The sequence below is a fragment of the Colobus angolensis genome, unplaced genomic scaffold (genome assembly GCF_000951035.1).
Source record: "Colobus angolensis palliatus isolate OR3802 unplaced genomic scaffold, Cang.pa_1.0 Scaffold86, whole genome shotgun sequence".
NCBI classification, from domain to species: Eukaryota; Metazoa; Chordata; class Mammalia; order Primates; family Cercopithecidae; genus Colobus; species Colobus angolensis.
Window position 1 is genome coordinate 4,363,129 of NW_012122487.1, and position 25,712 is coordinate 4,388,840.

Genomic DNA, 25,712 nt, shown 5'->3' on the forward strand with positions numbered 1-25,712 from the left:
AAAAAAAAAAAAAAAGATAAACACAAGAAAATATGCCACAGGGCTTCTTACGGTTTTTTGTTTGTTTGTTTTGAGACAAAGTCTAGCTCTGTCGCCCAGGCTGGAGTGCAGTCGCGTGATCTCGACTCACTGCAAGCTCTGCCTCCTGGGTTCAAGCAAGTCTCCTGCCTCAGCCTCCCGAGTAGCTGGGACTACAGGCACGCGTCACCACGTCCGGCTAATTTTTGTATTTTTAGTAGAAACGGGGTTTCACCATGTTGTCCAGGATGGTCTCGATCTCCTGACCTTGTGATCCGCCCTCTTCGGCCTCCTAAAGTGCCGGGATGACAGGCGTGAGCCTCTGCGCCCGGCCTCTTATGGTATTTCTTAATACAAAATAATAGTATAGTGCAAAGTTTAGTCGAACAATTCAGTAAGGGTCAGTTTGATGTGGTCCCTTAAGTTTTCTGAAGACCTGGTTTAACGCAGGGATGGATTTAGCCTATGTAGATAAGATTACAAAAATGCCAAGTCCCCATTAAAAAATTCCTCTCTCAGACTTTTGGTGGATACTCAGTATCAGTAAGTTCAACATAATACTAAGAGACAAATAGAGTATAGATGGATATCTATTAATGACCTTAATAAGGAAATGTGTCAGAGATTATTACTCAAATACTGTATCTTGGCTACAGAATGAGTTTGTACTTTGTTTCAAGGCTAAGAGTTAATTTCCTTGGTTCTCTTTGTCAGCACTAAGTTGGGTGCAGTGGCTCATGCCCGTAATTTCAGCTATTCAGGAGGAAGCATTGAGTTTGTAGAAAGTTAAGTGTTAAAAGCTGCTCTTAGCCGGACGTGGTGGCTCACGTTTGTAATCCCAGCACTTTGGGAGGCCAAGGCGGATGGATCACGAGTCAGGAGATCAAGACCATCCTGGCTAACACGGTGAAACCCCATCTCTACTAAAAATACAAAAAAATTAGCTGGGCGTGATGGCGGGCACCTGCAGTCCCTGCTATTCCGGAGGCTGACGCAGGAGAATGGCGTGAACCTGGGAGGCGGAGCTCGCGGTGGGCCGACATGGCACCACTGCACTCCAGCCCGGGCGACAGAGCGAAACTCCGTCTCAAAAAAAAAAAACAAAAACTTGCTCTTACATTTATTTTTCTTGAAGATTGATGATATTTAGAGCCCTTTGAGATTATGTTCTTGGTCTCCATTGTGTCATATTTTAAATTTTAATTTTCAGCCTATCTTCTGGTGGAGTAAGAATCTTGAACAGTCTCATTAGAACATGGACTGGATTTTCTTTCCATTTATTTATTTCTTCTTTTTCCTAAAGTGTAATAAAGGGTATTGACCTGTTCCCCAGCCAGTTCCAAAGGCTATCGGTTTGCTTTAAAGTGTTTGTTGGCTGGGCACAGTGACTCACACCTGTAATCCCAGCACTTTGGGAGGTCAAGATGGGTGGATCACCTGAGGTCAGAAGTTCAAGAACATCCTGGCCAACATGGTGAAACCCCATCTCTACTAAAAATACTAAAAGGCCGGGCGCGGTGGCTCACGCCTGTAATCCCAGCACTTTGGGAGGCCGAGGTGGGTGGATCACGAGGTCAGGAGATTGAGACCATTTTGGCTAACACAGGGAAACCCCGTTTCTACTAAAAACACAAAAAAATCAGCTGGGCATGGTGGCAGGTGCCTGTAGTCCCAGCTACTTGGGAGGCTGAGGCAGGAGAATGGCGTGAATCCAGGAGGTGGAGCTTGCAGTGAGTCGAGATCAGGCCACTGCACTCCAGCCGGGGTGACAGAGCAAGACTCCATCTCAAAAATAAATAAATAAATACTAAAAATTAGCTGGGCATGGTGGCGGGCACCTGTAATTTCAGCTACTTGGGAGGCTGAGGCAGGAGAATGGCGTGAATCCAGGAGGTGGAGCTTGCAGTGAGTCGAGATCAGGCCACTGCACTCCAGCCGGGGTGACAGAGCAAGACTCCATCTCAAAAATAAATAAATAAATACTAAAAATTAGCTGGGCATGGTGGCGGGCACCTGTAATTTCAGCTACTTGGGAGGCTGAGGCAGGAGAATGGCGTGAATCCAGGAGGTGGAGCTTGCAGTGAGTCGAGATCAGGCCACTGCACTCCAGCCGGGGTGACAGAGCAAGACTCCATCTCAAAAATAAATAAATAAATACTAAAAATTAGCTGGGCATGGTGGCGGGCACCTGTAATTTCAGCTACTTGGGAGGCTGAGGCAGGAGAATGGCGTGAATCCAGGAGGTGGAGCTTGCAGTGAGTCGAGATCAGGCCACTGCACTCCAGCCGGGGTGACAGAGCAAGACTCCATCTCAAAAATAAATAAATAAATACTAAAAATTAGCTGGGCATGGTGGCGGGCACCTGTAATTTCAGCTACTTGGGAGGCTGAGGCAGGAGAATGGCGTGAATCCAGGAGGTGGAGCTTGCAGTGAGTCGAGATCAGGCCACTGCACTCCAGCCGGGGTGACAGAGCAAGACTCCATCTCAAAAATAAATAAATAAATACTAAAAATTAGCTGGGCATGGTGGCGGGCACCTGTAATTTCAGCTACTTGGGAGGCTGAGGCAGGAGAATGGCGTGAATCCAGGAGGTGGAGCTTGCAGTGAGTCGAGATCAGGCCACTGCACTCCAGCCGGGGTGACAGAGCAAGACTCCATCTCAAAAATAAATAAATAAATACTAAAAATTAGCTGGGCATGGTGGCGGGCACCTGTAATTTCAGCTACTTGGGAGGCTGAGGCAGGAGAATGGCGTGAATCCAGGAGGTGGAGCTTGCAGTGAGTCGAGATCAGGCCACTGCACTCCAGCCGGGGTGACAGAGCAAGACTCCATCTCAAAAATAAATAAATAAATACTAAAAATTAGCTGGGCATGGTGGCGGGCACCTGTAATTTCAGCTACTTGGGAGGCTGAGGCAGGAGAATGGCGTGAATCCAGGAGGTGGAGCTTGCAGTGAGTCGAGATCAGGCCACTGCACTCCAGCCGGGGTGACAGAGCAAGACTCCATCTCAAAAATAAATAAATAAATACTAAAAATTAGCTGGGCATGGTGGCGGGCACCTGTAATTTCAGCTACTTGGGAGGCTGAGGCAGGAGAATGGCGTGAATCCAGGAGGTGGAGCTTGCAGTGAGTCGAGATCAGGCCACTGCACTCCAGCCGGGGTGACAGAGCAAGACTCCATCTCAAAAATAAATAAATAAATACTAAAAATTAGCTGGGCATGGTGGCGGGCACCTGTAATTTCAGCTACTTGGGAGGCTGAGGCAGGAGAATGGCGTGAATCCAGGAGGTGGAGCTTGCAGTGAGTCGAGATCAGGCCACTGCACTCCAGCCGGGGTGACAGAGCAAGACTCCATCTCAAAAATAAATAAATAAATACTAAAAATTAGCTGGGCATGGTGGCGGGCACCTGTAATTTCAGCTACTTGGGAGGCTGAGGCAGGAGAATGGCGTGAATCCAGGAGGTGGAGCTTGCAGTGAGTCGAGATCAGGCCACTGCACTCCAGCCGGGGTGACAGAGCAAGACTCCATCTCAAAAATAAATAAATAAATACTAAAAATTAGCTGGGCATGGTGGCGGGCACCTGTAATTTCAGCTACTTGGGAGGCTGAGGCAGGAGAATGGCGTGAATCCAGGAGGTGGAGCTTGCAGTGAGTCGAGATCAGGCCACTGCACTCCAGCCGGGGTGACAGAGCAAGACTCCATCTCAAAAATAAATAAATAAATACTAAAAATTAGCTGGGCATGGTGGCGGGCACCTGTAATTTCAGCTACTTGGGAGGCTGAGGCAGGAGAATGGCGTGAATCCAGGAGGTGGAGCTTGCAGTGAGTCGAGATCAGGCCACTGCACTCCAGCCGGGGTGACAGAGCAAGACTCCATCTCAAAAATAAATAAATAAATACTAAAAATTAGCTGGGCATGGTGGCGGGCACCTGTAATTTCAGCTACTTGGGAGGCTGAGGCAGGAGAATGGCGTGAATCCAGGAGGTGGAGCTTGCAGTGAGTCGAGATCAGGCCACTGCACTCCAGCCGGGGTGACAGAGCAAGACTCCATCTCAAAAATAAATAAATAAATACTAAAAATTAGCTGGGCATGGTGGCGGGCACCTGTAATTTCAGCTACTTGGGAGGCTGAGGCAGGAGAATGGCGTGAATCCAGGAGGTGGAGCTTGCAGTGAGTCGAGATCAGGCCACTGCACTCCAGCCGGGGTGACAGAGCAAGACTCCATCTCAAAAATAAATAAATAAATACTAAAAATTAGCTGGGCATGGTGGCGGGCACCTGTAATTTCAGCTACTTGGGAGGCTGAGGCAGGAGAATGGCGTGAATCCAGGAGGTGGAGCTTGCAGTGAGTCGAGATCAGGCCACTGCACTCCAGCCGGGGTGACAGAGCAAGACTCCATCTCAAAAATAAATAAATAAATACTAAAAATTAGCTGGGCATGGTGGCGGGCACCTGTAATTTCAGCTACTTGGGAGGCTGAGGCAGGAGAATGGCGTGAATCCAGGAGGTGGAGCTTGCAGTGAGTCGAGATCAGGCCACTGCACTCCAGCCGGGGTGACAGAGCAAGACTCCATCTCAAAAATAAATAAATAAATACTAAAAATTAGCTGGGCATGGTGGCGGGCACCTGTAATTTCAGCTACTTGGGAGGCTGAGGCAGGAGAATGGCGTGAATCCAGGAGGTGGAGCTTGCAGTGAGTCGAGATCAGGCCACTGCACTCCAGCCGGGGTGACAGAGCAAGACTCCATCTCAAAAATAAATAAATAAATACTAAAAATTAGCTGGGCATGGTGGCGGGCACCTGTAATTTCAGCTACTTGGGAGGCTGAGGCAGGAGAATGGCGTGAATCCAGGAGGTGGAGCTTGCAGTGAGTCGAGATCAGGCCACTGCACTCCAGCCGGGGTGACAGAGCAAGACTCCATCTCAAAAATAAATAAATAAATACTAAAAATTAGCTGGGCATGGTGGCGGGCACCTGTAATTTCAGCTACTTGGGAGGCTGAGGCAGGAGAATGGCGTGAATCCAGGAGGTGGAGCTTGCAGTGAGTCGAGATCAGGCCACTGCACTCCAGCCGGGGTGACAGAGCAAGACTCCATCTCAAAAATAAATAAATAAATACTAAAAATTAGCTGGGCATGGTGGCGGGCACCTGTAATTTCAGCTACTTGGGAGGCTGAGGCAGGAGAATGGCGTGAATCCAGGAGGTGGAGCTTGCAGTGAGTCGAGATCAGGCCACTGCACTCCAGCCGGGGTGACAGAGCAAGACTCCATCTCAAAAATAAATAAATAAATACTAAAAATTAGCTGGGCATGGTGGCGGGCACCTGTAATTTCAGCTACTTGGGAGGCTGAGGCAGGAGAATGGCGTGAATCCAGGAGGTGGAGCTTGCAGTGAGTCGAGATCAGGCCACTGCACTCCAGCCGGGGTGACAGAGCAAGACTCCATCTCAAAAATAAATAAATAAATACTAAAAATTAGCTGGGCATGGTGGCGGGCACCTGTAATTTCAGCTACTTGGGAGGCTGAGGCAGGAGAATGGCGTGAATCCAGGAGGTGGAGCTTGCAGTGAGTCGAGATCAGGCCACTGCACTCCAGCCGGGGTGACAGAGCAAGACTCCATCTCAAAAATAAATAAATAAATACTAAAAATTAGCTGGGCATGGTGGCGGGCACCTGTAATTTCAGCTACTTGGGAGGCTGAGGCAGGAGAATGGCGTGAATCCAGGAGGTGGAGCTTGCAGTGAGTCGAGATCAGGCCACTGCACTCCAGCCGGGGTGACAGAGCAAGACTCCATCTCAAAAATAAATAAATAAATACTAAAAATTAGCTGGGCATGGTGGCGGGCACCTGTAATTTCAGCTACTTGGGAGGCTGAGGCAGGAGAATGGCGTGAATCCAGGAGGTGGAGCTTGCAGTGAGTCGAGATCAGGCCACTGCACTCCAGCCGGGGTGACAGAGCAAGACTCCATCTCAAAAATAAATAAATAAATACTAAAAATTAGCTGGGCATGGTGGCGGGCACCTGTAATTTCAGCTACTTGGGAGGCTGAGGCAGGAGAATGGCGTGAATCCAGGAGGTGGAGCTTGCAGTGAGTCGAGATCAGGCCACTGCACTCCAGCCGGGGTGACAGAGCAAGACTCCATCTCAAAAATAAATAAATAAATACTAAAAATTAGCTGGGCATGGTGGCGGGCACCTGTAATTTCAGCTACTTGGGAGGCTGAGGCAGGAGAATGGCGTGAATCCAGGAGGTGGAGCTTGCAGTGAGTCGAGATCAGGCCACTGCACTCCAGCCGGGGTGACAGAGCAAGACTCCATCTCAAAAATAAATAAATAAATACTAAAAATTAGCTGGGCATGGTGGCGGGCACCTGTAATTTCAGCTACTTGGGAGGCTGAGGCAGGAGAATGGCGTGAATCCAGGAGGTGGAGCTTGCAGTGAGTCGAGATCAGGCCACTGCACTCCAGCCGGGGTGACAGAGCAAGACTCCATCTCAAAAATAAATAAATAAATACTAAAAATTAGCTGGGCATGGTGGCGGGCACCTGTAATTTCAGCTACTTGGGAGGCTGAGGCAGGAGAATGGCGTGAATCCAGGAGGTGGAGCTTGCAGTGAGTCGAGATCAGGCCACTGCACTCCAGCCGGGGTGACAGAGCAAGACTCCATCTCAAAAATAAATAAATAAATACTAAAAATTAGCTGGGCATGGTGGCGGGCACCTGTAATTTCAGCTACTTGGGAGGCTGAGGCAGGAGAATGGCGTGAATCCAGGAGGTGGAGCTTGCAGTGAGTCGAGATCAGGCCACTGCACTCCAGCCGGGGTGACAGAGCAAGACTCCATCTCAAAAATAAATAAATAAATACTAAAAATTAGCTGGGCATGGTGGCGGGCACCTGTAATTTCAGCTACTTGGGAGGCTGAGGCAGGAGAATGGCGTGAATCCAGGAGGTGGAGCTTGCAGTGAGTCGAGATCAGGCCACTGCACTCCAGCCGGGGTGACAGAGCAAGACTCCATCTCAAAAATAAATAAATAAATACTAAAAATTAGCTGGGCATGGTGGCGGGCACCTGTAATTTCAGCTACTTGGGAGGCTGAGGCAGGAGAATGGCGTGAATCCAGGAGGTGGAGCTTGCAGTGAGTCGAGATCAGGCCACTGCACTCCAGCCGGGGTGACAGAGCAAGACTCCATCTCAAAAATAAATAAATAAATACTAAAAATTAGCTGGGCATGGTGGCGGGCACCTGTAATTTCAGCTACTTGGGAGGCTGAGGCAGAAAAATTGCTTGAACCTGGGAGAGGGAGGTTTCAGTGAGCTGAGAGCTCACCATTGCACTCCAGCCTGGGCAACAGGGCGAGACTGTGTCTCAAATAAATAAATAAAAAATAAAGTGTTTAAGAAATTCAGAAGTGGTCAGATCTTTTCATTTATAAGCACATTCTGAGTACTGTTATGAGAGAGCATGCTAAAGTTCCAAGATATAGTCTGGTTGATAGTCTATTTGCATGGATGAGAAAACTATGTGTAACCACCAGCAGAAGTTCACTTAGCAAGGTCCAAAGCTATGCAATACTTGCTGGAGGCAGGATGAGAGTTGCGGGAGCAGGGTGAGTCCAGAGTTGTATGGTAAAAGAGGCCATCCTCCAAATGTGAGGTCTTTAATCAGGTCTATGCATCCAAATTCAGGAATTTAGTGACTTCAGCTCACTGGAAATGATGGACTATAAATTGTTGCACCATGATGTCTAGCTGTTGGTGCGTTGCCTTTTATTTTACTATAATTAATTGATTCATTTTTAGAGTCAGGGCCTTGTTCTAGTGCCCAGGCTGGAGGGCAGTGGTACAATCACACCTCACAACAGCCTCGAAATCCTGGGCTCAAGCCACCCCCTGATCCCCCACTGCCTCACACCCTCCTGAATAGCTGGGATTACAGGCACCCTCCTGAATAGCTGGGATTACAGGCATGAGCCACTGCACCCAGCTTGGTGCACTGCCTTTTAAAGCTGCAGATATTAACATAAAAGAGCAGGTGAGCACAAACTCAATTGGAAGTATCACCAAGCTTCATTCAATTTCACTATAGGAAGAATGATCAGGATAGGTACATATGAATTGAAGTGTGTGTCCTTTTAGGGACAAAAAATAGAGAAAATGCAAATAAGCTAAATCTGCTTTCATTGGTAATACTTGGCCCCACTCTTACTAGCTAACTTTATCTTAGACTCCAACATATGTAAGTTTCCCGGACACTAATTCCCAGCTCACTGAATTGTCGCTATTACTGGAATTCAACAGACCCTGTGGGTACTGGTCAGGCAGCAGCTTCTTCACTGCTAGTACCATGTTCAGTGTCACTATCAGAAACATGGAGAAAATATTTGGACCTACAAAATACAAGGTCCAAAGCAGTCACTGTGCTTAACAAATGTTATTGTTGTTTTTATTTTTGTGTTATTTAAATGTGTTTTATATATGTGTTGTATCTCTGTGATAGCTAAAACTGTGTGTCCAAAGTTTCTTGCAATTTTTTTTTTTTTTTTTTTGAGATGGAGTTTTGCTCTCGTTGCCCAGTCTGGAGTGCAATGACAAGATCTCGGCTCACTGCGACCTCCACCTCCTAGTTTCAAGTGATTCTCCTGCTTCAGCCTCCGGAGTAGCTGGGATTGCAGGTGCACACCACAACACCTAGATAATTTTTATATTATTAGTAGAGACAATGTTTCACTATCTTGACCAGGCTGGTCTTGAACTCCTGACCTCAGGTGATCCACCAGCCTCGGCCTCCCAAAGTACCGGGATTACAGGCATGAGCCACTGCGCCTGGCCACTCATACATCGTAATAGCCTTTTAGAGATTGTCCAAATGCAGAATGCATGTAGACTCTGAAAGATAGGAGAGCCTGCTCCAAATTTTGTTATATCAGCGTACAAATCAAGCCTTCATCAAGTGACTTGGAAAAGACACGTCCTATCTGACTTTAAGCAATGAGAGCAATGTTTATCTCAGGGGAGGTTACATTCTATGAGGGAAATTTCTGCTTCTCAGCTGGATAGGTCAGGGAAGATTGAAGCATGGATGGGTCTGGGGAGAAGTGCATTTCTTTGGTCCACTACTGGAAAGAGTACGTCTGCGGCAGGGTGAAGCAGCAGCCAGGTCCTTGGAGGCCCTCTCTAGTAGGTGGGGGATTTGGCACATTTATTAGGAAGAATCAAACATTCTAGCAATTAGAATTTCTTTCTCACTTAAGAGTCTTCCTACCTGAGGTTAAGAAATCCCTCTCCTGCCTTGGACATATTTCACCTGAGATTGGCAGACCAGGCCTAGGAGAAGAGAAATGCACAGAAGGGGTAGATAGAGCCCTCAAGTTTTCTTTCAGCCTTCTGCTCTTCCAAAGCTCATCACCCTGAGTGAGGGGCTAAGAATGTCCCTTATGAAATAACATCTGGGGCTAAGTTCAGACTCTTCAGCACAGATAAATATCCCACTTCTTTCCCCACAATATACTTTGTACTGCACCTGATAAAATGACCCACAGGCCCCCAAATAAGCTGGGCTCCTTCATGCCTCACCTTCCACACATACTAAGGATGTTTAAATGTCACCTCAGGGAGAATTTCCTGATCACCTCATGTAGAGCAACCCTCCACCCCTGTGTCACTCTCTATCCCATTACTCTGCTTTATTTCTTTCATAATCATTCACTATTGCTTCTCGGCCTTTTGGCTAAGATCAAGTGTAGCATAATCTTCACTAAATGAAACTGTCATCTTTTAAAACTGTATTTATCATCTGCCTTCTCGCACTATAATATAAGCTTCATAAGAACAGGGGCATTATCTTTCTCTGTTAATATTATACCCCAGTGCCTAGAAAAAGTACCCGAGACCTAGTAAATCCCAGTGGATACTGTTGACTCTACTTCCATTTTTCAGAAAACTAACTCTGTCTCTCTCTCTTTCTCTCTCCCGTTGCAGCCTGAAAAAAATCCCTCCCATCTTTTAAAGCTCAGCTCAACTGTCACCTTATTTAGAATGTCACGCATTTTTTTTTCATTCATCCTACGTGTTGAATGACTACAGTGAGTTGGATCAGAGGCTCTTAATTTCTGTTTACAGCACCATTAATGTCTGGGCAATTTTTTTGTGGTATTCCTAGGCCAACAGGAATACCAAACAATTCCATTTATTAAGCAGTTAGGTCCAAGCAACTTAATGTATATTTGTATCCTAATGACTTAATAGCCATTTGAAAAAACAATGCATATAACTTGAGAGAAAGGTACTATTTTACTTCATTCATAAATAACGTTTATTTACTAATGGGATGTGTGTGCCTGTACTACTTTCCAAAGCCTGGAATCAGATTGGACAATTCTCATTCTTGTTTCCTATTCCATGTTGTTTTTCTCACAGTACTTGCTTTTTATCAAAGCAAACCCAACTTTACGAAGATAAGATGTCATAGAAAGGAATACAGCATGATCAAATAGCTCGAAGAGTGTTCAACCTATGTTAAGTCTTGATATATTTCCCATAAATATTTAAAATATCCTAAGGCAGTTCTGTGAGTTTTCTGCGTTTCCCAGTTCACAGTGCAAGAGGTGTGGTGTCAGACACTGAATGCCAGACCCTGAGTATACAGGGGTGAAAGAGACATGGTCCTTCCATGACTTAGTACTTTGTTCTTACCTCCATACTGACAGCATGCATCATACTTTATTTAGTTTTGTGTTTGTGTATTTGTCTTTTCTAGTAGCCTCTGACATTCCCCAAGGGCAGCCTGCCTATCTCTTTATTGATGGTGGCAACTCCTAATATCCCTAGTGCAGAACAGGAGTTGGGTATTCAATAAATGCTGTTTTAAAACTGATTGATCAAGAGAATGAATAAGTGAATACGCAAACAAATAAATGGCCCTGGCAAGTACCATCATGCCTTATTTTCAACTGCTAGAATAATAAGGACTAGATTATGGCAAAGTTTAGTAGCCTACTTCCCATCTTAGAGTGCCTCTTGGCTGGAAAGAGTTCAGTGTGCAGGCTCACTGATCAACTCCTGCAGTTGTTATTATTTTCTAGAGCATCTATCTAGATTTCAGGGGTATTTTTCTGCTCTGAATGTTGTTTCAACAGTTTCTTTCAAATTCTGACCAAGGAAGACCTGTAGCAGAGTTATTGTTTCTTCCATATGTTCCATTTGATCCTTGACATAAAGCAGCAAATGTTTCCTGACTTTGTGATATACAAAGGCCTTATGAGAAAAATGGACATAGAGACCAAATGGGAATTTACCTTATGACCACCATTAAGAACCACATGAACAACTCTGTGAATCCCATGAATTTTCACAACCTCGGTGAGAATTACTAGTCAAGATGAATGGTCAATTGTACAGCAAGGATGAGAACTTTGCTTCCACTCTCCACATTGACTCTCTTTGCTCTGACTCTACTTTATCCCTGGCTATGAATCTTTTCACTATAGTCATGCCAATTACTAAACTAGCATAGACATCTTCATTAATGTGCATTCAGATCCAAATCCAGTATTGTCCAGATACGATACTCCCTAAGAATTATAGAATTTCAGAGGTGGACGGGACCTTTGAGGTCATACATTTCAAATCTCTCACTGTTTGAGTGTAGAAACTGAGGCTCAAAGAAATTATAAATTTGCCATGATCATTCTGTTCTCTCTGGCTATAATGCTGTGTCCTTTGCCTCCTGCTCCACACAACGATGCTGGAGATCACAAGAGTGAATCATGTCAAATTGAGGATGAGGCACCGTAACTTAGGAAAAGCCCTTCTATCTCTAGAACATACCCAAATGCTATATTCTAGTCCATGCAACCATTAGCATCCACCTGAACTACTGCAGTGATCACCCTCCTAGAATTTCTGCTCCTTCCCCCTGCTTTGCATCCATTCTCCAGGCTGAGCCTGCAGCCAAACCTATCTTTTTCATTGTAAGTCCAGTTCTACTCTCTCCTGCTTAAACCTATCCAGGAGCTTCTTTTTCTTTTTCTTGTTTCTTTTCTTTTCTTTTTTTTTTTAACAGAGATGGGGTCTTGCTCTATCTTCCAGGCTTAAGTGCAGTGATGTAAACAAGGCTCACTGCAAATTCAAACTCCTGGGCTCAAGCAATCCTCCCATGTCAGCCTCCCCAGTAGCTGGGACAACAGGTGCACACCACCAGGCTAATATTTTGTTTTTGTTTTGTAGAAACAAGGTCTTGCTAATTTTCTCAGGCTAGTCTCAAACTTCTGACTTCAAGTGACCCTTCTGCCTTGTCCCCCCAACCCCAAAACATTGGGATTACAGGTGTGAGCCATGGTGTCTGGCCATCCAGTAGCTAATTTTTGAACTTAAAATATAACGTAAGTACTTTACAGTGTCCTGCATGATCTAGCTCTCACCTACCTCTGGTTTTGATTTTTTCTTACCTTCCAGTACTCTTTCTCTTGCACACTAGACTTTAGGTATATTGGCTTTATGCTTTCCTTGACACACCAAGTTCTCTCGTACTTCACAGCCTTTGCACTAGCTGTTCTTTCTGGATTTCTGCTCGTCAAGTATTCATATAGCTGTTTCCTTCTTGTTATTCAAGTGTTACTCCTCAAGTGGATTTTCTGACCTTCCTCTCTGAACTAGCTACCAATAGCTTAATTCTCTGCATTGCAGCAACTGCTATCTCATATACTTCCTTTTAAATAATTTGTTTGCATGCTTGTTTGTAACCTTTTTTCCTTCATTAGAATGAAAGCTTCAGGAGAATTGGGTCTTGGTTTTATTTAACAATGAACCCCAGGACCAAGAACAATTCTTGAGCTTAATACATATTGTTGTCTTAAAAACAGTAAAATGTTGTAGTGAGCAACAAACAATTTAATAAAGAAATTAAGAGCACCACCAGCTACCACAAGCCGCGTGGCCTATTATGTTGCTAATTATGGTCACTGTCTCCTAAACACCAACTCATATGAACCTTAAGGATAGCGCAAAAGAAACAGTTTGTAAGTACTCTAAACACACTGTAAGTCACTTTAAAATCCCTTATTAAGTTCAAGGGGTTCAAATTTGAGGTTGAATGTGAAGATAAGACCTAAGGAAACCTTTTTGAGAGACTCCTTCAGTTACTCTTGTGGTGTAATCTCTGAGACCTAAATGACCTGTTTGATTGGTTTGCTAGCTCACATCTATCACAAAGATGTCTACCAATAGCATCTTTGTCTCTCCTTCCAGGGAGGGAGCACCTTGCTGCTTCCTTAGAATAGAGCAGGCAACTGTAAAATGGGAAACATTAGATAAACTCTGTCCTTAGGAATGAAAATAGTCTCCTTGAACCAGCTACACAGAATGTAAGAAAGTACCATGACTATGAGAACTATGCAAACATCATGGGAACTTTCACTTTCTTGTATTGACAAACCACTTATAGAGTGGTTGGCAATAAAGCTTTAAAAGTCTGTGAGCTGACTTTTCAGGAAAACAAACAAACAAAAAATGGGAAACTGGGGAGATGTTTTCTACTCCTCAGATTATCCTGGGGAATACGAACTCCCCAAAAAGTTATATGTAGCAATTCCACAAAAAATAGGAAAAGAGGCTGAATCTTTGGAGATGAAGTAGTTCAGAAGCGCCCCAAGGAAGTTGTCCAGGGATTAAAGATGACCCTGGTGATTTAGCTAAGAGACTCTCAAGTTTTTCCAAATCAAGCATCTAACGAAGAATATTTCACTGAATTGTTCTAAACTTCCTAATTTGAAAAACTGGGACATGATCATGAAAAGATTCTTTCTTAAAAAATTATTTTTGTGTTTTTTGGCAACGCTGCTTCTGTCATCACTAAAAGCAAGAAAATAAAGCTTCAAATTATTTGAAGAAGCTAGATTCTCATTAAAAAATTCAGTGTCAGTTTGATTCTACAAGCTATAAAGATTTTGGCTCATGGAGTGCTATAGATTTTAAGTAATGTGAGGTCAGAGTCTGATATGGTTTGGCTGTGTCCCCACCCAAATCTCATCTTAAATTGTACTTCCCATAATCCCCATGTGTCAAGGGAAGAACCAGGTGGAGATAATTGAGTCATGGGGGCAATTTCCCCCATGCTATTCACATGATAGTAAGTTCTGACAAGATTTGATGATTTTATAACGGGCTTCTCCCTTCACTCGGTGCTCATTCTTCTTTCTCCTGACACTTGTGAAGAAAGATGTGCTTGCTTCCCCTTCTGCCATGATTGTAAGTTTCCTAAGGCCTCCCCACCCTTGAAGAACTGTGAGTCAATTAAATCTCTTTTTTCCAAATTACCCCGTCTTGGGTATGTCCTTAAAGCAGCATAAGAACAGACTAATACAGTAAACTGGTATCAGGAGTGGGGTGCTGCTATAAGGATACTCGAAAATGTGGAAGTGACTTTACAACTGGGTAACTGGCAGAGGCTGGTACAGTTTGGAGGGCTAAGAAGAAGATAGGAAAATGTGGGAAAGTTTGGAACTTCGTGGATACTTGGAGGGCTCAGAAGACAGGAAGATGTGGGAAAGTTCGGAACTTCCTACAGTCTTGTTGAATGGCTTTGACCAAAATGCTGATAGTGATATGGACAGCAAAGTCTAGGCTGAGGTGGTCTTAGATGGAGAAGAGGAACTTGTTGGGAACTAGAGCAAAGGTGACTCTTATTTATGCTTTAGCAAAGAGGCTGGTGACATTTTGCCTCTTCCCTAGAGATCTGTGTAACTTCGAACTTGAGAGAGATGATTTAGGGTATCTGTCAGAAGAAATTTCTAAGTGACAAAGCATTCAAGAGGAAGCAGAGCATAAAACTTTGGAAAATTTGCATCCTGATGATGCAATAGAAAAAAATTTTTTCTGGGAGAAATTCAAGCCTGCTGCAAAAATTTGCATAAGTAATGAGGAGATGAATGTTAATCACCAAGACAATGGGGAAAATGTCTCCAGAGCATGTCAGAGACCTTCCTGGAAGCCCCTCCCATCTCAGGCCCAGAGGCATAGAAGGGAAAAATGGTTTCCTGGGCCAGGTCCAGGGACCCCTGCTCTACGCAGCCTCTGGATGGACTTGGTGCCCTGTGTCCCAGCCACTCCAGGTGTAGCTAAAAGTGGACAAGGTACAGCTCAGGCCATTGTTTGAGGGGGTACAAGCCCCAAGCCTTGGCAGCTTCCATGTGGTGGCGGTCCTGTAGGTGTGCAGAAGAATTGAGGTTTGGGAACTTCTGCCTAGATTTCAGAGGATGCATGAAAATGCCTGGATGTCCAGGCAAAAGTCTGCTGCAGGGGTGGAGCCCTCATAGAGAATCTCTGCTGGGCAATGCAGAAGGGAAATGTGGAATAATAAAAATGCCAATCATATTGAGGAAAGAGCTTCTTCAACAAAGGAATCAGCAAGTACAAAAGCCCTAAATATGCATATGCCTCTTTGTTTCCTTTACTCCCACTTCAATTTATCATTCTAATATCAAATTCTTTTCAAGTCTTGCAGAGTGAACTTAATTTTGATCTCTCTTGAATCTATTTAGTATTTCCTCTGGGTTTAAGTGCTTCTTCTTCTTCTTCTTTTTGTTTTTAAGAGACACGGTTTTGCTATGTTCCCCAGGATGGTCTTGAAGTCCTGGGCTCAAGGGATCCCCTGCCTCAGCCTCCTGAGTAGCTGTGACTACTAATGAAGGTTTAAGCCTTCATTACTTCTTGCCCCTCATCCATTTCCTGTTCCAGTGCAACCCTTGTATCACCAAAAAATTAACTTTTCTAAAAGGGAAACTCTGCAACACCATACTCTTGCTCTAGTGACTCCCATTATTCACTGAACTAATATAAACTTTGAAGACTAACATTCGAATCTTTTTATGGTATAACCTCAAAAACATATTTCAATTCTCTTTTATACTGCTATATTCAACTCTACTGAAATGAGTGTTCAGACATTCCTGCCTCCAAAGTTGCCCCTTATGTCCTCTCCATTGGACTGACTGTCATCCCTTCAAACCCAATATGGGCTAGTCATAGTCGTCCAAGCCCTATCTCAAATCACCTTTTCTTTTAAGACCCTTTGGATTTCTCTGTTTTAACCCACAAAGAACTTTATTCATTCCCTATGGCTTTGTCATATTTTGTCCTAGAGTGTGGTTATGTGCAATGCACATCTGTCTTCTTTCTCTATACCTCTTACTATACTACAGATGTTTAAAACAAGGACCATATGTTATTTATTCTTGTACTAGTGTAGTGCCTCACACATAGTTGGCACTGAATAATATTTGTTGAACAAATGAATGAGTTTGTCAAATCTGAGTTTGATTTACTAATATTTATTTCATGATACCCCAACTTGTTTCCCTCTTATCACCCCTCTTACTCATCCTCATGAGATCTATATGCAGAAAGGCAGAAAGTAGGGAGGAAATGCAGAGTCCTTGTTTTGAAACAGTCTAGTTAGTTTCAAGATGCTCAAATGATTAGAAGTTTATATTGAGGAACACTAAAAATATCATTTTAGTCCTGCATAATCAGTACAGTATAAGATAAAAACACTCAGTGAAATTCTAATTGGTTGATTTCCTGCTCAGGATATAAAACTGCTTAGCACCATTCAGTGCTAACAAAAATACATGATCACAATCTCAGAACCTTATACTTACCACATTACTGCATGTTCTGTATCGGATATTTCTTCCTTCACAGCTCCTAGGTTGCAAAAAGAAAAAAAAAATATTACTACTTATGAAAGGCTCAAAATCAGAAATATTTTCTCATAAAAATTTTCCTCTAAATACTAGTAAAAGGGCCTCTCTTTTCTTCTAAGCATGTTCTTAGAGAGCTTACTATTAAAAATCAAATAAGCAGATCTAAAGAAGTTATAGATGTAAATTGATTTCTCTATAAGGGTTGAAACTAAGTATTTGTCTTGCTTCAAAAATCTTCAAAATAAGTGCGTGGTGCATATTGAATCAAATAACTGTTAGTGCAAAGTTTTCTGAAAAAACTGATATTCAATGAATCCTTTCTTCTTATTTCTGATATAAAACTGGAGATATATTTCACTGAAAAACTTAAATCTTGAAAATAAATTGGAATTAATGGAATTAATATTCAACATGTCTTAAAATAATAATTCCAAGAATGTGGAAAGTCATAATTCTTAAAAAAATTATTTTTATTTCTAAAATATATACTCATTATGGAGGTTTTGGAAAAGACAGATTACCAAAAAGAAAAAAAAGAAGTCCCCTGCTAGTTGCCTCATCTAAAGACAATCACTATTATTTTGATTTATTTAGCCCTTTCCAGTAGAAATAAAAAAAATCACATTGCTTATGTAATTTTGTAGCCTGTTTTTGTTTCCATTTAAAATATTTTGGGAGGCATTTTCTCACAGTATTAAATAACTTTAAAAACACCATTTTGAGAGCTACATAATATTCTAACAAATGATGTAATTTTTTGCACAATTATTCTTTCATTATTTGTCATGTAAGTAATTTCCACTTTGGGGTTTGATAAATGATAGTATGATAAACCAACTTTGTGCTTATGTTTTATCAAAGTTTCTGACTGTGTTTGTTGAATAGATAAATTTCTAGAAGAGAATTACTAGACTGAAGGGAATGAACTTTTGTAAGGTTCTTCATAAATATTGCCAAAATGCATTCCATAAAGGTTGTACCATTACATACTCCCACCAGCAATACATGGGAGTTTCCATTTTACTGAATTCTTATGAATAAAAACAATCAACTTTTGATAAAACATTCAATGCTGACACTTAAGTCATGAAAAACAGTACTGCACTCTTTTCAAAATATGTCACAGTTTTTTAAAAAGTAAAAATATACTACAAAATCCTGTGAGAATGATTATGCTAATACCTAGTACTTTTAGAATTCCAGGTACATTTATAAGTTTGTAATATGTATAAATTTATTTAATATTCTCAAAAACCCTGAGAGATAGAATACCATCATCATATCCACTTTACAGATGACAAAACTGAAGCTTATGAAGGTTAAGTAACTTGCCAAAATGACACAACTACTAAGTTGTAGAGCTGACATTTGAAATCAAGCCATCTGGCTTCAGAACTCACACACTCATGATCACAATGCTTTAATGCCTCCTAATTTACTTTTTTGTTCAATAAATGTCCACAGAGCTTCTGTTATGTGTTTGGCAATGAAATTACTATGAAGAATACAAAGAAGAATGAATATGACTTACTCTTTGTTATTAAGAAAATTAATCATATAATTTTATGTAAGAAATGCATATAGTAATTGCATTAGGTATTGAGAATGTTACCAGAAGGAAAATGTCATCTGACAATACAATGATACACAGACTATCTTAAAAATATAGAAAAGTTCCTATTCCTAAAGACTTGACTGTAATCAGACTGACTATTACTATGCATTAAAAATAGAAAAGGAATGGCTGGCCAGGCATTGGAAACATAGAAATAAGGAGCATGACGAAGACACATGTTTGTTAGTGTCTGTCCAGTCCAGCAATGTCCGAGACAAAAGGCCAATGAATTTCAAGTCTTGCATGTCCCATTGACAAGACTGCTGCAAACTCCACATAGATGACTCATGCTAACCTTGCTGATACCAATGAACATGCAGCTCGTCCAAGTACCGCCCCTCATTATGGTATCAGGTTGACCAAGCTACTTACCAAGAGTGATCTGGATTTTTGTGACTGCTGAGAACAGAGAGTGCTGGCCATGCTGATGTGGGTACTCTGGTCCATGTGATGGACAGTTCTATTCCTTGCTGTAAATTAATCAACTGGCATTCTAGTTTGAAATATTCATCTCATGGGCTGAGTCATTGTGAGTACACCCCCAAGAAAAGGATGTGTTCTTGGTGCTATTGCTGAAAAATACCAGGTTTCTCACTCTAACAACATGAGAGCTAAGTTCCAGTTGATGGTAAATTTACAAGGTAATTGAATTCTACAACTAGGAGGTCTTTGGTAGCATCCCATCTAGACATCAGTGTTTGCAAAATATGCTATGCTTTTCAATTTTGAAGTTCCTGCTGCATATGTACCACAGTGCAGTGCTTAACAGTACCCAGTTTAAAAACAGGCTCTGCATTCTAGAATCTTGGCTCTATACCTCAGTTCTATCTTTGGTAAAATGGGATGATATTACTTATCTCCTGGAATTATGAGAATTAACTGAGTATTTGTGAATCACTTCAGACAGTGTCTAGGACACAGTAAGCATTATGTAGACATTTGATAAACTAATTAAGTACACAATAGATGTAAAAATATAATAGCTATTGAAAGGAGGTCAAGGATATATGGAGAAGAAACTCAGCAAAGGCATAGAGGCACAAAAAGATTTGGTGCGCTCCCAAATTTTCAAACAGTTCTGGTTTTGGGGAGTTTAGGGTTTATGTGGGGAATTGCAGTAGATGAGTGAAATATCTTCTAATTTTGAACTTTGTAATACACAAAGGGGAACCACTGAAGGTATTAAAACAGAGGAGATTCAATGGTGAGATTTTGCTTTTAAAAGGTAAACCCTGGTGTTAACTATTGGGACTTTATTACTATTTGTTTTTCATTCTTTTTTTATTTTTTATTTTTTACCTAACCTTATATCCATGAAAGAAATAATGGAAACAAAACTGAATTAGGAGCCTGAAGATCTGGGATATAGATTTTGTTCTTCCACTTGCATAAACCTCTTGTTCTCTTAGGGTCTTAGTTTCCTTATCTGCCAAATGAATATAGGAATACCTATGCATAAAGTTAGGATCACCAACTGAAATAATGTACAAAACTCTGTTCAAATGCCAAGGGATTATTACAGAGATACCGCTTCCTAAACAAAACAAAGCAGAAAAATACTTGTTTCAAAAGCTTAAATGAGCCTTTTCCCAGATATTTTAATCTGCAAATACCTACACAAATTTTACAGGCATCATTGAATAACAGGGGATATTAGCATAGAATGTAAAAGGTTAATTTAAATATTTATTATTTAGGAAGAGAAAAACAAAACAAAAGCAAACCAAAGAAAAACTACTTGTCATAATTTCCAAAGAATATCCTGTAATTGTCTAATGCCTAATATGGATTTGCAGGTAATTTATGGATGCCTCCGAACTATCTTCCCTTTAATATATTACTTTTTTGAGAGCGTCTTTAATTTGACTGAAATAGGATATTAAGGTGGTAATGCTTAAGTATGGCAAAGTGATCATTATTGAAAGACACTATCAAATTGTGGATTATAATAGAAACACTAGTCTGTACTATTTATTCAGTGCCTGCTATAGGTATTTGGCCCAGTGTTAGGTATTCTGTATATATTATCTCTAATCTTCCAACAACTCTACAAAATTTTATTCCTATTTAATAGATGAGAAAACTGAGGCAGAGAAAGCTGAGGAGGCTTAAAGCTACATACACAGAAAAGTGAACCAGGGATTGGAATTTAGGCGTGACTAACTCTTAAGTCTATCAAACAATAAGAAAAGGAACATGATGTGCTCAAGGTACATAGTATACTAACACTAAGCTAAAGATCCGGAAAGCTGAGAGGGGAACTGGCCTGAGGGTTGACTGTGCCTTGTTGTTATTATATCAGTTTATAAACTATTTCTCAATTCTGGTAAATCCACTTCTAGAAAAACATAGGTAGACACACATTGGAACATTTCCAAGAAAACCATGCTCATCAGTAAAATGCAATGTGAAAGAACTTCAGTGCAGAGAAGCTCATATTTTTGAAAGTTTAAGTTTATGAAATTTGAATATAAATTTTACATAAGTAGCTAAGTGACTATTCCACCACAAGGATTTAATTCCTGCCAAGTGTGAATTTCTTCATCCAAGGCATTTATTTGGGCACAAAATCCCTGTCTGAGAATTAAGCAGTAAAAAATATTTTCCTTCATTTTTTTAACAGGTCGTTAATACAAAACAGCTGAGGGATTTCTTTCACATTTAAACAAAGTAAAATTCACCTCTGGGGATGAAAACAAACATTATAAATTTCAGTCCAAAATGATGTCTGAGGAAAGCTGTAGACAAATGATAGGAGAGGATTTAAATAAAGATGTCCTCCCAATATAAACCATAAAATAGTTACAGTACTGTGTTTAGGCAGTTCAGAGCTATATCAGTTATGAACTCAGAAACTGGGTGAAGTATGAAAGAAGAAAATATAAGTATTAGAATATATTTTAATATAAACATGTAATATGCACACGTATATTTCTTTTTTTTTTTTTTTTTTGAGGCAGAGTCTCGCTCTGTCGCCTGGGCTGGAGTGCAGTGGCGCAGTCTCGGCTCACTGCAAGCTCTGCCTCCCGGGTTCACGCCATTCTCCTGCCTCAGCCTCCCGAGTAGCTGGGACTACAGGCGCCCGCCACTTCGCCCGGCTAGTTTTTGTATTTTTAGTAGAGACAAGGCTTCACCGTGTTAGCCAGGATGGTCTCGATCTCCTGACCTCGTGATCCACCCATCTCAGCCTCCCAAAGTGCTGGGATTACAGGCTTGAGCCACCGTGCCCGGCCCGCACACGTATATTTCTTGTAGCACTATTCACAATAGCAAAGGCACGGAATCAACCCAAATGGCCATTAATGATTAACTGGATAAAGAAAACGTGGTCCATATATACCATGGAATACTATGTAGCCATAAAAAAGAACAAGATCATGCCCCTTGCAGGGACACGGATGGAGCTGGAAACCATTATCCTCAGCAAACTAATGCAGGAACAGAAAATCAATCTCACTTATAAGCAGGAGCTGAATGATGACAACACATGTATACATGGCGGGTGACAACACACACTGAGGCCTGGGGAGACTGTGGGGAGGGAGAGCACCAGAAAGAATAGCTAATGAATGCTGGGCTCAGTACCTAGGTGATGGGTTGATCTGTGCAACAAGTCACCATGGCGCATGTTTACCTTTGTAACAAACTTGCATATCCTACACATGTATCCCAAACTTAAAATAAAAGTTGAAGAAAAAAATAAAAATAAAAAAATGGGCCAGGTGTGGTGGCTCATGCCTGTAATCCCAGCATTTTGGGAGGTTGAGGCAGGCAGATCATGTGAGGTCAGGAGTTCAAGACCACCCTGGCCAACATGGTGAAACCCCGTCTCTACCAAAAACACAAAAATTAGCAGGGCATGGTGGCAGGCACTTGTAATCCCAGCTGCTAGGGAGACTGAGGCAGGAGAATCACTGGAACCCAGGAAGAAGAGGTTGCAGTGAGCTGAGATTGTGCCATTGCATTCCAGCCTGGGTGACAGAGCAAGACTCTGCCTTGAGGGGGAAAAATATATATATACACACACATATATACACACACACACACACATACACACACACATATATATTGTAATTCAAATTTGCATAAAAAATTCCTTATTTGCTTAATCAGCACTTTACTCCGTGCCAGTCACATTAATTTTGATTTAATTCCTTCTCTCAAAAATAGAAATAATCTCAATTGCAAGCTATTATGTGTGAATTATTCAGACTTTAATTCACTTAAGAGATTAGTATAGACTTGATACATACTTTATTTGTCTCTCATTAACACATAATACACCATCTAAACTTCCACTTCTTAAAATCCTGATGTTATAGTTTCAACTGTCATCATTTAACGACCTGAGAAGAGGTGAACTGACATGAAAAATTAAAAGTTTTTTCTCTAGGGTCAAACAACTTGTTGGCTTCTTGTTTCCCCATCCTCCTTCTCATTTAAGCCTTTTAAAAAGGGGGAGGCATTTGATGTATCGCTCTTTTACCTTTATTCTTGTCATCTCTTCACTAAGCAAAAGATCCTTCTGGTGACATAGCCAGACTTATACCTAGTGTCAATAAACTGTTTCAAGAAAATGTGATCATGTGTATTTAACACTTCTGGGTTTTTAAGGACAATTGCACTTATATAAGGTTCATGGCACCCCAGGCTTTATCTCTGATTGCTAAAAAGCAAAGAATGTTGCTAAGCAAGAATGGGTTACTGTATTTCCCTGAACATCACTTGCCTTTCAAATATGGACTTACGGCAAAGAATTTTAAAACAGGACGGTCCATCTGGTTTTTTTGTTTTTGTTTTTTGTTTTTTTTGAGACAGCGTCTCATCTCATTCTGTTACCCAGCCTGGAGTGCAGTGGCACTATCATAGCTTACTGGAACCATGAACATCTGGGTACCAGTGATCCTCCCACCTCAGCCTCCTAAAGCACTGTGAATACAAGCATATCTCGCTTCTTTCAGTCATCCAAAGAAATCTATGAGCTCTTTACAAGAGAAAAGACATAAAGTCATGTTTTGCAATTCAAGCCCCAGGAAGCCTGGGCCATTTAGACTGCGGATCTTAGAGCAAGCATAGATTAGAACGAGACAAGAGGATTTGCAACCCCACCGAGGGATTTCAAGTACTATTGGAACACGGTTTCTCCCTTCACTTCAAATGAGCATTCCAGTACTCACTGGAGCTATACTGCGGGAGGTTGCCCCCAATCAGCCAGTTAAAAAAATTCTACATTCCTGAGGCTCTTTACAAAGAACTCAAGAGGAATAACAAATTCTGAGACCAACTGAGAGAACCAAGTGCAAGTGTACTGTCAGCTTCTTTACATTTTCTGCAGATACATTGTTATTATTGTAAATAATTTCCACTTTTATTTTAGACTCAGGGGTACAAGTACAGGTTTGTTATATGGGTATATTGCATGATGCTGAGGTTGGGATTATGGATGATCCTGTCACCAGGTAGTCAGCGTACTACCTGTTAGGTACTTTTTCAGCTCATAACCCGATCCGTCCTCCTCCTCTGTAGTAGTCCCTAGCACAGACACATTATTGTAAGAGGTTCTTTCAGGAAATACTTGATGCCAATCAACTTGGCCATGAAATAGGAAACTATATGAACCACTGAACCCTGTGTGTAAAGCTCTTCTCAGATGCTCACTGTCCTCATCTGTGGTTCAAACTGGGTGCTGAACACCCAGGGACTAGAACTGGAGCCTGTGCATAACAGATGGTTACTTGTGGTCTTACCTTGTAGGGGAGAGAAAGAGGAGTTAGATGACAAGCCATCCCTGTGGGTTTCACAAGTCCCATATTCTAATCATTTTCTTAGCTTTGCTTTACTCTTGTACTTAAAAATGTCATTCTATCATGTTCTACATTTTATTCTGTGTTTAAAATAATTATTATTTAATTCTAATTTATAATGTCATAAACAAAAATTACAATGAAACTTATTTATGAAAAAGCATTATTTTGAGGGAGTTTGCTCCCAACCAGAGGAGTCAATCCAGCACTGTCTCTTCTTTAAAAGTATCTGCAGACAATCATGCTTATATTGTATCTTCATTATATATCATATCTCTAAACAATTAGACATGTTCCAGTATTCATCTCTAGTGAGTACTTTATTAATATTAACATATTTAAATTATTTTTAATAAACATTGAATAAATATATATTTATTCAGGACAATGCTTTTTTAAAATGTTTAATTTTTGTGGGTACCTAGTAGGTGTATGCATTTACAGGGTGCAGAAGATATTTTGATACAGGCATGCAATGCGTAATTATTATGGTAATGGGTATCTATCCCCTCAAACATTTACCCTTTATGTTACAAACAAGTTACTTACACTCTTTTTGTACTTTTAAAATGTACTTTGAGGCCCCTCCTCTATGCCACATGCTTGCAGATAACACTGTACCTCAAATAATAAGAAATTTGCTGGGGGGGCATGCCCAAGATGGCCGCATAGGAACAGCTCCAGCCTCCAGCTCCCAGCATGAGCGACACAGAAGATGGGTTATGTCTGCATTTTCAACTGAGGTACCGGGTTCATCTCACTGGGGCGTGTCAGACAGTTGGTGCTGGTCTACGGGTGCAGCCCAACCAGTGAGAGCTGAAGCAGGGCGAGGCATCGCCTCACGAGGGAAGTGCAAGGGGGAAGGGAATTCCTTTTCCTAGCCAAAGGAAATTGAGACACACAACACCTGGAAAATCAGGTAACTCCCATCCTAATATTGCGCTTTACCAAGGGTCTTAGCAAACGGCAAACCAGGACATTATATCCCACACCTGGCCCAGAGGGTCCCACGCCCACGGAGCCTCCCTCATTGCTAGCACAGCAGTCTGCCATCTAACTGCAAGGTGGCAGCGAGGCTGGAGGAGGGGCACTCGCCATTGCTGAGGCTTAAGTAGGTAAACAAAGCCCCAAGGAAGATCGAATTGGATGACGCCCACCACAGCTCAAGGAGGCAGGCCTGCCTCTGTAGACTCCTCCTCTGGGGACAGAGCATAGCTAAACTAAAAGCAGCAGAAACGTCGGCAGAGGTAGATGTCCCTGTCTGACAGCTTTGAAAAGAGCAGTGGATCCCTCAGCACAGAGGATGAGATTTCAGAATGGACAGACTGCCTGCTCAAGTGGGTCCCTGACCCCTGAGTAGCTTAACTGGGAGATGTCCCCCACTAGGTGCAGACCGACACCTCACACCTCACAACTCACACAGCTGGGTACACCCCTGAGACGAAGCTTCCAAAGCAAGAATCAGACAGTAACACTCGCTGTTCAGCAATATTCTCTCTTCTGCAGCCTCCGCTGCTGATACCCAGGCAAACAGGGTCTGGAGTGGACCTCAAGC

At 42.0% G+C, this 25,712-nt stretch overlaps 1 protein-coding gene across 1 annotated transcript in view; it reads right to left on the reverse strand.

Annotated features, from left to right (window-relative positions):
- ADAMTSL1 (ADAMTS-like 1) overlaps window positions 1-25,712 on the reverse strand; it is a 441,112-nt gene that overhangs the window by 355,371 nt on the left and 60,029 nt on the right. Inside the window, exon 3 of the mRNA XM_011930366.1 lies at window positions 16,694-16,739. Coding sequence (XP_011785756.1) covers window positions 16,694-16,739 — 46 coding nt within the window. The remainder of the gene's footprint in view (window positions 1-16,693; window positions 16,740-25,712) is intronic.